The sequence below is a fragment of the Trachemys scripta genome, chromosome 16 (genome assembly GCF_013100865.1).
Source record: "Trachemys scripta elegans isolate TJP31775 chromosome 16, CAS_Tse_1.0, whole genome shotgun sequence".
In the NCBI taxonomy this organism is placed as follows: Eukaryota; Metazoa; Chordata; order Testudines; family Emydidae; genus Trachemys; species Trachemys scripta.
In genome coordinates this window covers 13,891,392-13,908,844 of record NC_048313.1, presented here as the reverse complement: position 1 = coordinate 13,908,844, position 17,453 = coordinate 13,891,392, and the positions used below count along the sequence as shown (strand labels likewise).

Here is a 17,453-nt window from a genome sequence, read left to right as displayed (position 1 = left end):
CCTTTGGCCTTTAAAGGCTCACGGTCAGATAGTTTAGGTGCAGGGGTTAGCTGCTGCTGTTGTTTTTTAACCCTGTCCTTTTCTAGACAGCCAGTCATTTAAAGTCATTGCTAGACTAATCAAGTTGCGAGAGTGCCCCCTGCTGACCTTCGAGGGACTAGCCACTGGAGTCAATTTCTGAAATTGACCCAAAAGTTATTCCAGACCCGGCACCATCCCCCTGCGGCATCTGTGGGTTTAAAATCACATTTTGTTTTTTCATAGCTGTTAAAGCCAGTTAGATCATCTCAGCTGACCCCCTGTATAACACAGGCCAGAGAATTTCAGCCAATGACTTCTGCATTAAATCCCCTAACAGGTGTTTGACTAGAGCACATCTTCCAGAAAGTGGCCCACTCTTAATTTGAATCCATATGCCTCTGTAGGGACACGGGGGTCTAGCTTTTTGGCTCCAGTTGCAAGATTGGAGCTTTCAATGGGGGAACACACTGCAGGGCAGAGATCTTACCTGCCTGTAGCTATGTACAGCCCCTAGCACGGGTTGGGCACAAATTGGAAGAGAGAATGATTTTACTCTCGTGCATCCCTCTTACAGGAATCTCAGAGAGGTTGTGTTTCCTAGTGGACAGAGCACCACACTGGGAATCAGGAGACCTGGGAACTGAACTCCCAGTTCAGTGGGGCAAATCACTTCACCTCCCTATACCTCAGTTTCCCCATCTTTAAAATGGGGATAATGATAGTAGATCCCAAAGGGAGGTCACTGATCAGAGCTAGGGGTTATTGTTTGTACCAGTAGAAAATAAAAAGTTCAGACACACTTCTTAAGTTGAAAGCTTCCTCTTTTTGGCCTGCCCTGGACCCAGACTCAGAGGGATGGACGAGTCGGAAAGATCAGTGTGAGGGTCATTTGCATCGGTTTAGCTAAAGAGGTGAATTTAAATGAGTTTAGAACTCTCTGTGGACTCGCTTAAGTGGAGTAGGACTAGGTTTAAGCTGAACTGCAGTAAACTTCTCAAATCAAAGTTGGAGCACCTCCAGTGGCGTTTGCACAATTTAACTAACCTGGGAGTAAGCAGGTGCCCAGTTTTGGGGGAGGGAAAGGAGAGGGTTTGTGTCTGACAGTGAGGGCAAGTTTCCTAGAACAGTGGTTCTCAAGCAGGGGTCCGCAGAGGTCTTCCAGAGGGTACATCACCTCATCTAGAGATTTGCCTAGTTTTACAACAGGCTACAGAAAAAGCACTACCGAAGACAGTACCAACTAAAATTTCAAACAACTTGTTTACAGAGCTTTCTAGCTTATACACTGAAATGTTAGTACAATATTTATATTCCAATCGGTTTATTTTATAATTAGCTGGTAGAAAGGAAGCCATTTGTCAGTAACAGTGTGGCTGTGCTGATTCTGTATTTTTATGTCTGATTTGTAAGCAAGTTGTTTTTAAGTGAGGTGAAACTTGGTCGGAGGCAAGACAAATCCAACTCCAGCAAGGGGGACAGTCATCTGGAAAGGTTGAGAGCCACTGGGCTCTTTGGAAAATCCGACCTGCTCCGTGGGGCAGGGAGAGGCCACATTCCTTAATTGCAAATGCAAACCTCCATCCCAGCTGCGTCTGTTACCCCGACAGAGTGCGAGATAACGGGGCCGGGGAGCAGACTAACCCCCAGCTCCCTCCTCAGGGAGCCCCCCCTCCTGGCCACAGCCAGAATGGGGGTGGGGGCAGAACCGGCAGCAGGTCCTTGGGACCCCCCACCTTGGGGGTGCAGGTCCTGGGAGAGTAACATGAAATAGCCCCTGGGTGGGGGAAAGTGGGGGGGCCCTTTAAAGCAGGGAGCAGCCCCGGGGACTAAGGGGGGGGGTCCCCTAGCCCTGGGGGGGGAGGGCAGGGAACAGCTCCTGATGGGGGGGGCTCTGGGAAAGAGGAGGGAGGCGCAGGGAACAGCCCCTGACTGGGGTGGGGGCTCTGGGAAAGAGGAGGGAGGCGCAGGGAACAGCCCCTGCTGGAGCTCCCTGTCCCGCGGTGGGAGGGGGGGAGTCGGGAAGAGCTCCTGGGAAGAGGGCGGTGAGTGACCCTTGCCCCGGAAGCCCTCGCTCGCTCTCCCGGAAGCGCCGCCCCCTCCGCCTCAGTCTCTCTCTTTCCGCCGCCATCTTGAAGCCGGCTCCCCGCACAGTGAGTCCCGCCGCGTCTATCCGCCGCCATCCGCCCCGCGGCGGGCCCGGCCGGGGGTGCTGGGGGTGGGGGCCGCGAGGGGGGGGGCCCGGCCTGTGGGGGAGGAGCCGGGGGGGGCCGGGCCCGGGCCCCCCTTTAGAGCAGCCCGGGTCCCAGCTAACGCCCGGCTGCGAGGCCTCCCTGCCCCGGGGCGGGGGGCTCCCGGGTGGGGGCGGGGGCGGGGGGAGGAGTGACTGGTCCCTGCGGCTCCTGAGTGCGGGGGGGCGGCAGTGGAAGCCCCTCCCCGGCAGCTGGCGGGTGGGGGGGGGTCTCCCCCCTCCTGGGGTAGAAGGTCGCCTGGTTGGAGGAATTGAGGCCCAAGGGGGGGGTATTTTTGAGGGGGGGGAGGAGGAGGAGGGTGAGTCATTTCCCTTTGCGAATGGGGGGTGTCCATGTCTCCCCCACTCCCATCCTCTTCTGGGGGGGGTCACGAGTCCCCTGCGATTAGAATAACGTCGGGACTGTGAGGAGTAGAGCCAGCTCTTACGCCCCCCCCCCCCGGGCTTTCAGGGGGGGGGTCTGAGCCTCCCGTGTGAAACCCCCCAAACTGTCTGGAGCCCCCACAACTTCACATCCCAGGTCTGACTCCGCCCTTCCTCCTGCCCAGGTAGATAAACCAGATCCCAAGTGCTGTACTGAAGGTGGGGGGGTTTCTGAGGAGACCTCACAACCAGAGGTGCTGGCATTAAAGGTCGCAGGGGGGGTGCATCTCACAATACAGGATTGTCCCAGTGCCCTTGGCCAAAGCTTCTGGGTCCTGCTATCTCCCTGTCCTTCCTTCATCAGACAGGAAGAGTTTGAGCCTTGATTGCCACCGGCTCACCTAGTGGCCTCTGACAAGTCACTTCAACTTTCTGCCCCTTAATTTTTCCTCTCGAGTAGAGAAGGACACCCCTCTTTTAAACTCATGAGTTGTGAGAGCTGACTGAAGTCTGTAAAGAGCTGTTGGCCAGGTCAAAAGTGGGCCAAGAATTATTATCTAGGCTGCTGAGTTTTATAGGAATATAGGGGTTGCCAGTGCATTTCAGACCCAAAGTCCGTCTAGCCCAGTATCCTGTCTCTGACGGCAGACACTTCAGAGGAAGGTGCAAGAACCCTACAGTAGGTAGATGTGGGATTATTTGAGACACAACCCCCCCACCACCACCACACATACAAAGTGGCATTTTGATCTCTAATAGATTTGGTTTTGTCCTGAAGCACAAGAGTTCATATCATTTCCATTCACTGCATTGGCATTAACTATAACTCTGGATATTCGTGATACCCATATGAAGTTCCATTTTTAATCTTAAATTCTTGGCCACTATGATCACCATTGCAGACCTGTTGCCTCTGAGGACATACGTAACGAGTTTACTTACTTGCTGGAAATGGGAAATGCTGTGATACAGGGGTTTGGTAATGGGAAAGACCACTTAGTTGCAATTTCATGGTGAAATAAAATGACCACTTCTCTCTTGCTTGTTTCAAAAGTTTTATGAAACTTCCTTATTTGTAGCCACCCAAAAGTGCATCTGTTTGGCTTTCCTGATTGTGGGAGAGACATTAATTGTGAATGTCATGGGACTTTTTCTCTTAGCTCCTCAAATCCCAAAGAACTGAATCCTTCACTAATGGTGGCATCTGTTTTTTTCTTTCTTGCTCTCAGAAATGCCTGGTGAAGCGACAGAAACCGTCCCAGCCACAGAGCAGGACCTGCCCCAGCCTCAGGCTGAGACAGGTTAGTGTTGCTTTGCTGTATTACACACCTTCTGAAAGGATCCCAAAACTCATCCAGCCTAAACTTCAAGAACAGGTGAAGCCGGTTTGTGGGGAGGGAGAACAAGAAGATTTTGACCATTGGTGGCTTTTGGAAGTCTAGTTAAAAACCTTGAAGAAGGAAGGTTGAGCGCTGGTTTCACTTGCTCAAATGGATGAGTTAAGGGGGCTCTTTGAATGGCAATGGTGGTAGCATGCTTGAAGGGCAGTAAGGGGTTGGGGGGTACAGCTGCCCAGTGTGTGATGTGCAGGAATACTAATTGTAAAACACCAACCTGCTTTCATCTAACTAGCGTTCTGATTTGCTGTGGTTACTAAGTGAAACCTCTGCTGCTCTAACCCAGTGAAATGCTGGATGTTGGTTTCATTGTTCTTGGTGCCTTTTCTCTTAACCACACATTGTTTGGCTGCCTGCTGTTGTACAAGGCAGAACTGTTTCTCCCACAGCGTCGCCACATGATTGTGTGGGTGTTTCTCACTCAACCAGCTCGAAAGGCGCTTCGTGCCAGCAGTGATATCGGTTATTAAATATATGGTAACATTCAGAGTCGGACAAAGCCGTCCCCGTGTAGCCAGCTCTGTGTTACACGGCCTACAGTGGAATTGCAAAAGCATGCTTGGTACGTTCAGTAACATGCGGATTCCCTCCATCAGCAGCTTATGTCACGCATTTGTAACCTACTGTTGGTACGAGTAACACTGGAAGTCCTTATTAGTGAAGCAGATTAGAGATATTAATTTTTTTTCCAGCTTGTTTTCTTTGTGTCTGTGTATAGTCAATTTCACTCTTTCCCCTGTGTACTGGGTTTCCCATATTGCATGTATAGGTCTCTCCCAAAACAGCAGGGGAGAGAGAAACATTTTAAAGCCATAGGACAATGCAGCTGTAAATCTGCAAAGATTCACAGGGTGCTAGATTCCTTTTAACTCCTTGAAACTGGCTAGATAACAGATTCTCTCCAATGGAATGACTAAAAGTGGACACGGGGAGTAACATGATGCCTCACCAGAAAGTTACAGCAGGGTTTGGCACTCACCGCGCATTGTGATGCACCACTGATGAATGTGCTGTATGAACGCCTGACTACTCTTTGGAGGGAGGGAGGAGTTGAACTGAGAGTCGGTAAAGCTTAAAAAAAAGGCTACAGAATCCTGCTTGCGTTTTGCAGTGTGTATGAATTTAGTAATGATTTTCAAACCCACTGTATGTTGTGCTTCTCAATTGTCTCTCTTGAAGGTTTCCTGGGTGCTGTGATCCAGTTAGCAAATAGTATGGCCTTGTTTGCTACATTTCTGCCTAGAGGGTCAGGGCACAGTGCATGATGTAGGACTGGGCCTGAGGTATGGGGCAGCCACACAGTGCATGACTGGTCAATGGGGTGAATTCTGTCCAAGGGCTGTGTGAGTTTGACTTGGGGCCAACAAGAAAAATTAGGACCATATGGATGATCAAACGCTGCTGGGGGAAAGGTTTTGTGAAGGGAAATAACCTGGAGGGAGGTGGGTGGGGCTAAAGTCCAGTTCTCAGCATGATGGTTAAGTGGTGCTTGTTGGTCATGAGTCAAGTAGGTAGCTCAGTGTGACTAGCAGTATTGTCATGCTGTCATTTTCTTTAAAGGCCTCATTGAGGGGTAGATGCGATTCCTATGGCAGGGTAACTTCTCAGGCACCATTTGTGCCCTTGGGTGAATACAGAGCTGCAGCGTCCCCGGGCATGGTTTTTCTCTGGGTCTCCGAGGAAAACTCACACATTTTCCCCACTGTTGATTCTTCTCATCTCTTGGGTGTCTTCCCACGCCATGGAGTATATAAAGGTTGGTGGGTCTTGGTAGTAGGTGGTGTGTTCTCAACGGCTGATGCTATTGCAGTACCTCCTCCCCCGGCCCCCGGGGAAGCAAGCTGGCCTCTCACAGGAGTGACACTGGCAGCTGAGCAGACCAGAGCAGTTGGTTCCCAGGCTGAGGCTGTACAGGCCGAGTCTGCTCTGGAGCCGTCAGGTAGGTCTCAAGTTCCTACAGGAGGTAGAGTGGGGGGGTGGGGGGCCGAAGAGTTACCCTGTCTGTAAAATAAAATCGGGCTCTGACTCATCTAGGGCATTAGAAATACCAACTCCGCATTGAGCAGACTCTTCCGAAGCCTGGTGGGGCGTACGATTCCGTGTGTGTGTGGGTGTGGTTTAATCTCCGAGCTGGTTTCATCGCACCTCTTGCCACCCAGGTGTATCTCTGCGGGAGTTAGATTGGCCCGTGGAAAGAGCATAACACAGTGCTGAACTCCCGAGGACCAACAGTGTGGGGCTTCATTGGCCACCCCCACAGCGCAGTTACTAGGAGCCTTCACCAATTGTTTGTGGCCTCAGTGAAATCCACTGCTCCTGGGCTGGCAGGAGATGCCCCTGGAGCACATTGGGGTGGGGGGGGGGGGAGACGTTAGAGCTGGCGGCTGTGTGGCAATCATGTCTCGGTGATGTCCAGAGTGATCATGTCTGGGGCATCTTGAGTGAATGTGGAAGGATCAACAAGGCCTCATGGAGACTGGAAAGAATTTTTCAGAGGGAAAGTTATGGGGAATGCCCCCTGTCGCCTGGTTCATGCTCGGCTCAGCACCTTTCTGAGATTAGCGCCCCTCTGTTAGATTTGGTAGTTCCCCTTTAAGAAACTGATCGGTTTCCCTACTTGGAAGCCGGTAACTTCTGGGGGGCATGTGCTGGGCCTTTCTTCCCCCTTGCTACAGGACTCCCAATTTTAGACTGTACTCTGGGATCTGCCATGTTTTATTGTCGTACATTTCACTAACGCTTGAAACCAACTCCTGCTCGCTTTCCTTGGGGCTGGGAGGGGGCTTTCTTTTGGGGCCTCACCCCACAAGTGGGCACTGGTTGGAGACATATTCCTTGGTGCACTGAGTGCAGAACTGGGCCTAGCTGTCTGGCTCTCAGCAGCTGAGAGATGACAGGTTCTGGTCTCTGACTGGCACTAAACCCGATTTGGGAAAGGCTGAGGGTGTGTGGCTGGCATCTGCCACTGAGTGAGCAGTCAAGTGACCTATGCAAAGCGGCTTTTGTGCACACTCCCTAAATCAGTGGCTGACACATAAACGAGTCAGTCATTCCTACCTGGATCAGGGCTGCAGCTCTCAGAATGTCAGCACCTGGGGTTTCCTATCACCTGGTTCAGGCAAGAGCTTAGAGTTTGGCCTGGCATCTTAGCTAGTGAGGTAGGGCTGAGGAGAGTCTCTTAGCACGAGCAGGGAGGCAGCGTGGTTTATGAGGGTGAGTAGGTTTGCAGCTTCCTGTATGTCTATCCCAGTGACACAGCCTCTTCCCTCCCTCCCTCTCCACCCCCCCGAGCAGGAGGGTCAGTGAAAGCCGTAGCCACTTGCTCAGTGCAGCGCTGGGGTTACCTGCATGCTGTATTAGTCAGCACTGCCCTGCTGGGAAAGGACCTGGCCCTCTGGAGTGGGAGCCAGGCATTTCCCTTCTATTCTCAAGCTGTTCAGGAGAACAATGCGGAGAAGCCCTCTGCATCCCAGACACCTGCAGACCATGCCTCAGGACTGCTGGGCACAGACCACCTCTTCCCCACCCTCCTGCTCCTCATGAAGCCCCCCTCATTCCTAGCCCCTGGAAGCCGATGCTGGGTTAACTGGTGTAACAGCCCAAGCAGCTCTGCTGTTCCTGTTTAACTATTGGCGTTCTGGGGTTGCAAGCTGCCCCAGGCTGCGTGAGTCACAATGTCTCCAGTGGAACTGTACCTGATGGTGGAATATGAACTGGAGCAGGTCAGCCCTTCTCCTTGCCTGACCCCTCTGCCTGCTGTACTAAACAACATGCCTGCAGCTTTTTGCTAAGCAGTTTGCTGCTCACGGGAACCAGCTCGTTCCCATACGCTGCCAAACGCAGCCTCTTCCCCTGCCCTTCCCTACAGACTACGCAGGTTTCTCCCTAGTTCAGTGTTCTGCCACCCTCTTCCAGAGACCTCGCTGGGCTCTCTCCCTCGGAGGCTTGGGGGGCATCGAGTGCTCAAGAAAGTAAAGGGCTGATGCCCCTCGCTAGAGTTCTGTATCATATGGGCAGGCGCGGCTTGTTTCTGGTGTGCAGCTGGTCCAGTGCACCTCGCTCCAGACCAGCAGAATCATCAGGACAACGCTGTCCTGGATCCATCTTCCCCACGCTAGCTCGCTTGGGTTGCGGCCCAGCCTGGGTTTGAACTCTGGTCTCCAGAGGTGAAAGGTGAGCGGTACCATTCTTGCGAGACCTGGTTTGTCTTGGAAATGGAGCAGACCCTTCTTGCTTGCAGCAGTTCCTGGTGGGAAGGACTTGTTGGTAATAACCTTTCACTCTTGCTTGTTTAGCTCCTGCTGTCCCTGCCCCTCCTGCCGGTGCTCCTGCAGCGCCCGCAGCCGCTGTTTCTGAGCCTCCTGTTCAAGTGTCAGGTATTCTGAACTCCTGTCCCCCCCGTGCGTCTCATTAACAATGTTTGCTGTGTTGGGTAGTCCATTAACAAAACCGTTTAGCAAAGAGTGCAGAGCTGGAGCCTGGGAGCTAGGACTCCTGGGTTCTTCTCCCGTGTCACCGCCGCGTGCCTCAGTTCACTTATGTGTAAAAGAAAACCTGCGTTCCAGGAGCACACGAGGCCTTGAATTGCATGTTTGTAAAGCACCGTGGATGGATGAGGCTAGAGAAGGAGGGAGTGTTTGCTCCTAGGATCTGAGGGCTGCCTTCCTGGGATAAAGAATGCGTGTGAGCGCCTGGTGTGTTGGGACGATGAAACCGCCACTTTCAGGAGCTGTACGGCAACTTGAGATGTTTCCTTCCTGTTCTCAGGCATCCCAAAGGCCAGGGCCTAACCTAACCCGCCTGAAAAGGAGCGGTGTGCAGCCAGGCTCCTGTTTAATATGCAGGTGCCCGCAAAGCCCAGCATGGGATCCTGCCCTGTTTGGATCCAGGTGGAGCCCTGCATGCCCGGGCCTGCCGCCTCTGCCGATCACACCTCCATATTAGCTGAGGGAGCCAAGCTTTGAATTGGACTGTGTGAAGCACAGGGGTGTGTAACTTCCCCCATGCTCCCAGAATCCCTTTGGGAGAAGAATTGAATGCTTGTACCAGTCTGCTGGGACAGCATCCTCCACCGAAGCCAGAGCGGGATTTCCAGAGCCAGGCAAACACCGAACCAACCAGACACCGACCGCTCCAGCTGGCTTGTCAGGCACTTGTACGGGGCATGTCCTGGGTTTGTGTGTTAAAATACATCGATCCGTCTCCCTGGGGGGAGAGGAGGGGAGGTGTCTGTTGTGTGTGGAGAGCTTTTTGAGAGCCCCAAGGGCCATCGCCTGGGGCCGCCCGTCTGCCCAGTAACTAAACTGCAGCCCACACGGGGTCGCGCTGGATAACTCACCTTTCTCCCCTTGCTCCCTTGTTTTTCTTTTCTCATTGGTTCACTTTGTTTCTCTCTCTCCATCTCTTCATGCTGCTCCAGCCCCTGCCGCTCACGCTGCCCTGCCCTCCTCTCCGAGTGCCCCCACGGGCCTGGCTGTGTCACTAGAGCAGCCCCCTTCCCCAGCACTAGCTCCCCCTGCAGCCCCTGCCTCCCCACCTGTGGTCCCAGCTCTGATGCCTCCTACCTTTTCCGCTCCCTTAAAGCTCCCAGCTGCAGCTCTTGGCATCCCAGTGCCCAGCCCCCCTCCCCCTATCCCCCCTGCAGCCCCAGCCGATTCGGTCACTCCAGGCTCTCCTCCTGCGAGCCCAGCACTGGCATCTCCCTCTGTTACCCCAAGCGCTCCCCTGGCCCCTCCTGCCCCCCTGGCAGCACCAGCCTCTCCTAGATGCCCAGTTTTGACAGCTCCTGGTTTTCCCCTGACCCCCCTTGTTCCTCCTGTGGCTCCTGCGGCCCCCGGCCCCCTTGCGCCTCCTGCAATCTCAGCTACGTCCCCTGTGGCTGCTGCCCCTGCCCCTCTCACATCCCCTGGGGCCTCAGCTTCTCCGGTGGTCTGTGCTGCTGCCCCTCTGGCCCCAACCTCTTGCCCAGCTTTTCCTGTGGTTCCTGCCCCAGCCCCCCTCACTCCCTCTGAGACCTCTGCCTCTCCCCCAGCCCCTCTCCCTCCCCCAAAGACCCCACCCTCTCCTGCAGGTCCTGTCCCAGCCCCCTCCACACACCCCGAGACCCCTGCCTCTGCCCCAACCCCCCTTCCTCCCCCAAAGATCCCAGCCTCTCCTACAGGCCCCTCCGCGACCCCTGCCTCTCCCCCAGCCCCTCTCCCTCCCCCAAAGACCCCAGCCTCTCCTACAGCTCCTGCCTCAGGCCCCTCCATGCTCCCCGAGACCGCTGCCTCTCCCTCAATCCCCCTCCCTCCCCCAAAGAGCCCAGACTCTCCTACAGCTCATGTCCAAGCCCCCTCCACTCCCTCTGAGACCCCTGCCTCTCTACCAAAGCCCCCAGCCTCTCCTGTGGGTCCTGCCTCTGGCCCAGCCTTCTCCATGCCCTCTGAGACCCCTCCCTCTCCCCCGTCCCCTCTCCCTTCTGCTATGGCCTCAGCTTCTACTGCTCCTCCTGCCTCTGCCCCAACCCCCTCCACTTCCCCCCAAGCCCCTGCTCCTCCACCAAAGGCCCCAGCCTCCCCTGTGGGTCCTGCTCCTGCCTCAGCCCCCTGCATTCCCCCTGTGATCCCTGCCTCTGCCCCAGCCTCTATTGCTGCTCCTGCCCCAGCCCCCTCCACTCCCCCTGTGGCCCCAGCCTCTTCCCCTATGGCTCCTACCCCAGCCCCTCTCCATCCCTTGGTGGCTCCTGCATCTCCACCAGCTCCTGTCACCCCCCCTGAGGCTGCAGTTTCTCCTGTGACCCCTGTTTCTCCCCCTGTGGCCCCAGCCTCTCCCCCTTCCCCAGTTCCGGTGACCCCTGGCTCTCCCCCTGTCCAAAAGGCAGTAACTGAGGCTGCTGCCCCTGGCTGTGCTCCCGCCTCCTCCCCTGAGCTGCTCCTTGCTCCCCAGAAACCAGCTTCCTCGCCAGTTGCTTCCACTGACCTCCCTGCCACTCCCCTTACTCCAGCGAGTAGCCAAGCCCCTGCGCCTCTGCCCACTTCCCCCCCTGAAGAACTAACCCCCGACCCTGGGCTTCCTAAACCATCCCCGCCTTCCTCCTCACCTGGTCCTGCGCCCAAAGCACCAGCTAGTCCCCCCGCCCCCGTCTGTGCTGCTACCATCGATGACGACGAGCTGCCGCCTCTCATCCCTCCCGAGGGGCCTGCCGGGGAAATGCCTTTGCAGCCGATCCTGGTGGATCTCTCCTCTCCCAGACCCGCTGTGGCCCCTGCTGAGGCCCCAGCTCCTCCTCCTCCAGCCAAGCAACCCGTGCTGAAGAATGACAAGGGTATTTGCGGCCTCGGTTTGCTGTGTGCATGGAGTGTCAGCGGCTGCCCACCGAGTACTAACCTCCTAGAGACTGTCGGGCCTCGATTTCCCCCACACACACTTCTGCTTGGTTTGTTAGCCTAGAAACGTAGCATTTAGAAGTGATGTGCCGTGCTATGTAGTGAAGCCAGAATAACCCCGTGCTGAGCCCTGAGCTGCCTGGTGAGAGCTGACCCGGATCCTGGCTGGGTTACGGGGCGTCCCAGTGCCAGGCAGGCCATAGCCCGCTGCCTGCTGTTGTGTTGGGCACCAGCTTCTGCAGTTTGTTCGAGTGGAGGTCACGTCACTAACGGAGGGGTCAGGGGGACGCGCTGAGCATGGGGCTGGCTTGTGGGGGGATGGTTTGAACTCTTGCGTCTGGACCAGCGTCACCAGAATTGCGTAGGGCTTGAAAGACCAGTCGGAGCCTCCCACTTGGATGTTTCTCCAACGCCTGCTGTGTATTTAATCCATTCCTCTCCAAATTCTCTGTTTCTCTGCAACCTGGTGGGGATCTAGGTTAGCTCAAAGATCGCCAGAGGACCCAGGGTTAATCGTGGTCACTTTGGGCTGCCTGTGTTGGGCAGATGCTCACAGTTCTGCTTGGATTTAGCATCCCGACTGGTTCACCTGTGGTTATCCTTTTACTTCCCTGGAAGCAAGTTTAGTGTTAAAATGTGTCTCCGTGGCCTGTGATAGTTCTTCGCGTGTGTGCTGGTCAGTTGACCTTTCTGGGCCACGGGAGTGTTGCTGTATGTCACTGGTGGTGGTGGCCTGCCCTATGCACACCCTAACCAGGCTGCACACAGCATTTAGTGCAGGGCCCGAGGGTCAGGGTGTGGGTGGTTGGTGGGTCTGTCTAGTTACCAAGCCTTCTGTCCACTCCCAGTGAGACTGGGGCACGTGGAAATCACAAATGGGGCAGGGTTTGTGCCCTAGCTGCTCTTCCTTTCTGAACTGGCTGTAGCACAGGAGAGGAGGGTTCTGACTCACCCCGCCCAGTCTGCGCTGGGGGTCGAGTGTGACACAGACAGATTCTGCTTCTTCACTTCTGTGCTGCCATGCACGTTTCGTTCTCCCAACACGTCCTGGCTTGCAAGCTAGCGACGCCCACTGCAGCAGAGACTTGCATGAACTGCCAGCGGTCCTCCGAGTCTTACCAGAACCCGGGTGGCTTCTGGGCAGTGGCCCAGATACGCAGCCAGAGATGCTGCTTTCTGCGAAGGGCTCTTGGTTTAATTGGTGTCGTACCATCCCCTTTAATAGAGCCGTGTGTGGGCCTGGCTTTGTGCAAACAGCTCAAGGGGAATCATAGCCAGTTTCCCTGCTCTAGGCCTGAGCTCCTCCAATCCCCCACTTTGCTGTCATTTAAACAGACTGAAGAGGCATTAACAGAGCGTCAGATTTTGTCTCCCCCATCCCAGCTGGGTCCCTGGTGATGCGAGTTCTGCTGTGCTGACTCGCTCACCCGGTGTTGTCGAACCTGCCTTTACACTTGTTTATCGCCTGCTCCTGCCTATCACACGCTTCACTGCTGATGACTGTAGAGGTTCGGGCTTGGAGCTGGATTCTCCCCAGAGCCGAGGACTTGTGACTCCCGCTGGTTTTAAAGGAGATGGGGGGTGCCCAGTGCCCTCGCTCAGCCCTCTAATTAGGTGCAGATACTTCCCCACTTTGCCTAGGGGAGTACCTTAAACTCCTTCCTGTTTCTCAGCTTCTAGACAGGACAGAATACCAACCATCCACCCCTCGTCCTCTAATTCACCCTCCCTTTCCTATCCAAAATCCAGTGTCAGCTGTGTCAGCAGGGTCTGTAAACCAGTGGCCTCATAGATACCAGGTTCTGATCCGCTCCAGTCTAGTTGGTGGAGAGACCAAGAGGGGAAGGAGCAGGCGGTCATGCAGTCTGGCCCCAGCCCGTCTGACTTCTAGGCCTCTGTCTGCTGCTGCACAAGGTTTTCCCCCACCGTTTCAGAGCACTGGATTTCCAAAGCGGTTGGTGCTACTAGTTTGTGTTGTCCTGCTTGGATGTGCCTGTTCCTTCATTACCCAGGAGGGATCGGAGAGGGGAGAACTGCTCCTCTATCAGGTCTTACATACGTTTATTGGCTTGAAGTTCATTTCGGTATGAACTGGGGTGATGGAGCAGTGTCAGCCTTTGGTATAACGAGACCCTAAACAACCCCGTGGCAAAGGCTCTGCCCGAACAGGGCAGCTTCCTTGGCCCGGTCTGTTTCCTCCAGACTTGCCTGCTACTTCCCACAGGGGCCCACGCTGGAAAATGTGATGCATGTTTGTTTCCATAGGGTCCGGCACAGAATCCGACAGTGACGAATCGGTGCCAGAACTCGAAGAACAAGACTCTACACAGGCCACCACACAGCAGGCACAGGTGAGGGGTCCGCTCCCTGCAGCTGAGCGTGTGCGGTGGGGGTGAGTCGCAGGATCCCTGGCTTCTGGAAGTGAGCGAGGCCCTTTCGGCTTCGCGCTGTGTAGGGCCGTGATCTGTGAATTGACTGAGCCCAAGCAATCACTTGAGGCGGACGTGAACACGCATCTCTCAGTGTGCTCACAGATTAGGGGGAAATCCCCGTTCTTTAATCCCTCCCAGTCCCTGCTAGCTCACACCGCTGTGAGTGCTGGCCACTGGAGAGTCAAGCCCGCACGCGGAGCAGTTCTGTTCCTCCCTCCCCCATACAGTGAGCTGGCCATGCCGCTCTCAGTGCATGTGGCGCAGGCTGTGTCCTGAACTAAGCTCCCCAGTTTCTGAGAGACCATCTCAGCTGCTCCCCCTGCTGTTGGTTCCTTGGGCCTCTTCCCCAGGATTTCCTAAGGTCCCGCTTGTTTTCTGCCCCTGCAGCTTGCAGCAGCAGCTGAAATAGATGAAGAACCAGTTAGCAAAGCAAAACAGAGCCGGAGTGAAAAGAAAGCACGAAAGGTAAGAGAAGATGGCAGTGGGCCCAGTTCCTCGCCCTCCCTTAGGGTGTCAGCCCAACCTGCTGGGAAGAGGAATGGCTCTGGCAAGATCTCAGTGTGCACTGGGGCTTATATCCACTTTGATTTAGCCCCGTCGTGCCCAGCATGGTGCTGCTTGTGTAGTGCAAAGCCTCCTGTGCTGGCAAGGCTGGCATGGAACTGAGGGGCACTTGTGTGACGCTTTTCTCATCCAATGACCTCAGAGGCCAGCCCTGGCGACCCCCAGCTGAAGAGGTGCCCCTGTTCCAGAGGAGAAATGGAAACAGAGAGAGGTGACCTCAGGTCACCCAGCAAGGCGGTGGCAGAGCTGGGAGTGAACGCTGCCTCTAGGTTCTCTCCATTCTGCCTCTGTCTACAGGGCTTTGAAGGCTTCTTGGCCGCAGAAGTGTCGGAGGTTTCTTTGTGGGATCCCAATGTCCGGAGCCGATGAGCTAGTTACTGGCCTAGACTGTCTCAATGAGCTATTTCTCTTCCCTTCTCCTTTGCTTTTAAGGCAATGTCCAAACTGGGCCTTCGCCAGGTCACAGGTGTAACCCGAGTCACCATCCGGAAATCCAAGAACATCCTCTTCGTCATCACGAAGCCAGACGTGTACAAAAGCCCCGCATCAGACACCTACATCGTCTTCGGCGAGGCAAAGGTGAGCTGAGCTCGCGCGTGATGGGCGGGGGAACATCTGACCTCTCTTTCAATCTGTGTTCACAGCAGCCAGACCTCAGGGATTGCAGTTCTGTGGCGTCACGCTTCAGACAGAAGTGTGCCTAGATGAGTTTCCCTGCTGGGGGGGGGGGGGGGGGGGCGCGTGCGTGTGTGTGTGTGAGACTGGGCTTTGAACCCTCTCTGCGGGCTGGTTTTCTCATCTCCATTGTGCTTGCACTGTGGCTGGGGCTGACTCGAAAGGCCTTGGATGTCTGAACCTCCATTCTGAAGTCCTGGCTTCTCTTTGGGTTCAGTTTCAAATGGCAGCCTGTTCGCCAGCATCTCACTGTGCTCTGTGCTTCTCCCGACCCCCAGATCGAAGATCTGTCCCAGCAGGCGCAGCTGGCAGCTGCCGAGAAATTCAAAGTGCAAGGAGAAGCCGTCTCAAACATTCAGGAAAACACACAGACTCCCACCGTACAGGAGGAGAGCGAAGAGGAGGAGGTATGTGGCCTCCGGGGCCCAGTCATGTTTGTGGTCTGAAACAGAAGCCCACCGCCAGTGCAGTTCAGATGAAAGGACCCACTGTATTAATGTGCATGTGTGGTTAATGGAACGTGCTAGCTGCCCACCCTAGTGCCTCCATCTGGCAGGTGTCCAGGACCCCTGTGTGAAGCAAGTCGGGGGTGGGTTTCCAGCCCGTTTCCTAGGGGGACCCTCACACAAACCATCATACCGACTGGTCCTCTCTTTGGGAAGCCCAGCAGAGGGCAGGCCCCGGACGTTTACTTCCCCGCTCCGGAGCAGGCACTTCTCACCGGCACTGATTAATACCGTTACTGGGCTCCTGCTGCTGTATGGATTGTGATCTCTCCCCGTTGCACTCACCTTCGCGGCATCGGAGCCCATTTGCCCCTATAACGCGTGCTGGATACGCTGAGATGTGGTGCCTGGGGATTCCCTGTCCCTTCCTCCGCCTCCCTGCCCTAAGCGCTGGCCATCCCAGAATCCCTTACTACGACGCTGCTTGCACCTTCCTTTCAAAGCAGCTGGTGCTGGCCACTGTCAGGAGACAGGATAACAGGCCAGATTGGGTCTGATCCAACCTGGTCATTCCTGTGCTTCCATGAAGCAGGCATTTCCCCAATCCGCAAGCAACAAAATCAGATCATGACTGCTGCTACTGCTTGGGTTGAATTGTGGCTACCCCCAGTGGGACGGGGCCATCGGTACCTGCACGGTACAGAGAGGTCCTGGCCGCCAGCTGGGAGACAGTCCTGGTCTTTTCTTGCTTAGGTTGACGAGACCGGCGTCGAGGTGAAGGACATCGAGCTGGTCATGTCCCAGGCGAACGTGTCCCGGGCGAAGGCTGTCCGGGCCCTGAAGAACAACAGTAACGATATTGTAAATGCTATTATGGTGAGTGGCCCCCAAAGCCAAGTTCCCAGCCAGTCGAGCAGACCCAAAACTTGGGGAGTAGACGTTACAGTTTGGAGTGAATTTCACTGCTGGTGGGTGTGAGGAGCGTACTGATCAGTTACCATGAGGGCATATTCCTACTTACCCCCTCCTCTCTTCATGTCTCAACTCGCCTGTTCTGCACAATCCTGGCAGTTTTCATTGTCTGCACCAACGTCGCCATTGGGAATGGGGGAAAATAACAGATCCGATGGTACAAAATCCGCTTGGATCTGTGTTGTGATATAAATAATTATTGGGGGGGGGGTAGGCGCCCCCCTGCCTTTGTCCTCCCTGCCCCCCCGCGTGTATCCAAGCAGGATATCGCACAGCTCTCTGCCCTCAGAGCAGCCATAACAGCCTTCCCCAAGGCCGCTTGGCCCTGCTTGGTAGATAAACAGTCTGAAGCTCACGCCGTTCTGTTGCTTCTACATCAGCCTGCTGGAGCGGGGTGGCGTGCAGAGCTTAGTGAAGGCTCCAGGGAATTTCAGATCTGCCCCCAGCCATAGTTTCTAACCTTTGTCTCTCTCTCTCTCCAGGAATTGACGATGTAGCCATCAGAAGGGAGGAACCTTTTGGTTTTTCAGAGAAGACTAAAATGCAGCTAAATTTAACATTTGTACTATTTCTATCGATAATAAAAGTTGTGGCTTATTGTCGATGAAATCTTTTATTTTTTGTTTTGCTTTTTGTTTTTGCCACCAGTCTGTAGGGGGCAGCAAAGGGCTCAGACTCTAGGACATGAATGTTCCTTCGCGAGTGTGGAACACTGAGTTTATGGACACCCGCTGGTTAAAATTCAGTCGCAAATTCTAATGTTCAGAGGTTAGAAAATCTCTGAGGGGCCTCATCCCCCCCAAGGGTGGTGCAAGGTTACTCCCTTTAGAGTTCTCAAGTGTCTAGTCCACTCCAGGTTTTAATGACTCCGGTGTTACCAACATGAAAGGGATCTGGGGGTCATAGTGGACCACAAGCTAAATATGAGTCAACAGTGTAACACTGTTGCAAAAAAAGCAAACATCATT

General features: G+C 54.9%; 1 protein-coding gene across 3 annotated transcripts; it reads left to right on the top strand.

Annotated features, from left to right (window-relative positions):
* The first annotated feature begins 2,043 nt into the window (after positions 1 to 2,043).
* Positions 2,044 to 17,099, top strand: NACA (nascent polypeptide associated complex subunit alpha). 3 transcript variants are annotated; one of them, XM_034792487.1, is made up of 10 exons: positions 2,044 to 2,171; positions 3,862 to 3,933; positions 5,840 to 5,968; positions 8,325 to 8,405; positions 13,662 to 13,747; positions 14,216 to 14,293; positions 14,825 to 14,971; positions 15,346 to 15,474; positions 16,267 to 16,389; positions 16,968 to 17,099. In XM_034792487.1, the coding sequence occupies exons 2-10, from the start codon at positions 3,864 to 3,866 to the stop codon at positions 16,980 to 16,982; spliced, it is 858 nt and encodes a 285-aa protein (XP_034648378.1). In that variant the 5' UTR covers positions 2,044 to 2,171; positions 3,862 to 3,863; the 3' UTR covers positions 16,983 to 17,099. The 3 variants fall into 3 exon arrangements, with proteins under 3 accessions (XP_034648378.1, XP_034648379.1, XP_034648381.1); XM_034792488.1 differs by lacking the exon at positions 5,840 to 5,968; XM_034792490.1 differs by lacking the exons at positions 5,840 to 5,968; positions 8,325 to 8,405.
* Positions 17,100 to 17,453: the final 354 nt, after the last annotated feature.

Excerpts from the sequence above, each read along its gene's own strand:
- NACA (XM_034792487.1), top strand. The coding sequence starts at position 3,864 with ATGCCTGGTGAAGCGACAGAAACCGTCCCAGCCACAGAGCAGGACCTG. Across the intron at positions 14,294-14,824 it reads GTGAAAAGAAAGCACGAAAG|GCAATGTCCAAACTGGGCCT; the intron begins GTAAGAGAAGAT and ends TTTGCTTTTAAG. Across the intron at positions 14,972-15,345 it reads TCGTCTTCGGCGAGGCAAAG|ATCGAAGATCTGTCCCAGCA; the intron begins GTGAGCTGAGCT and ends CCCGACCCCCAG.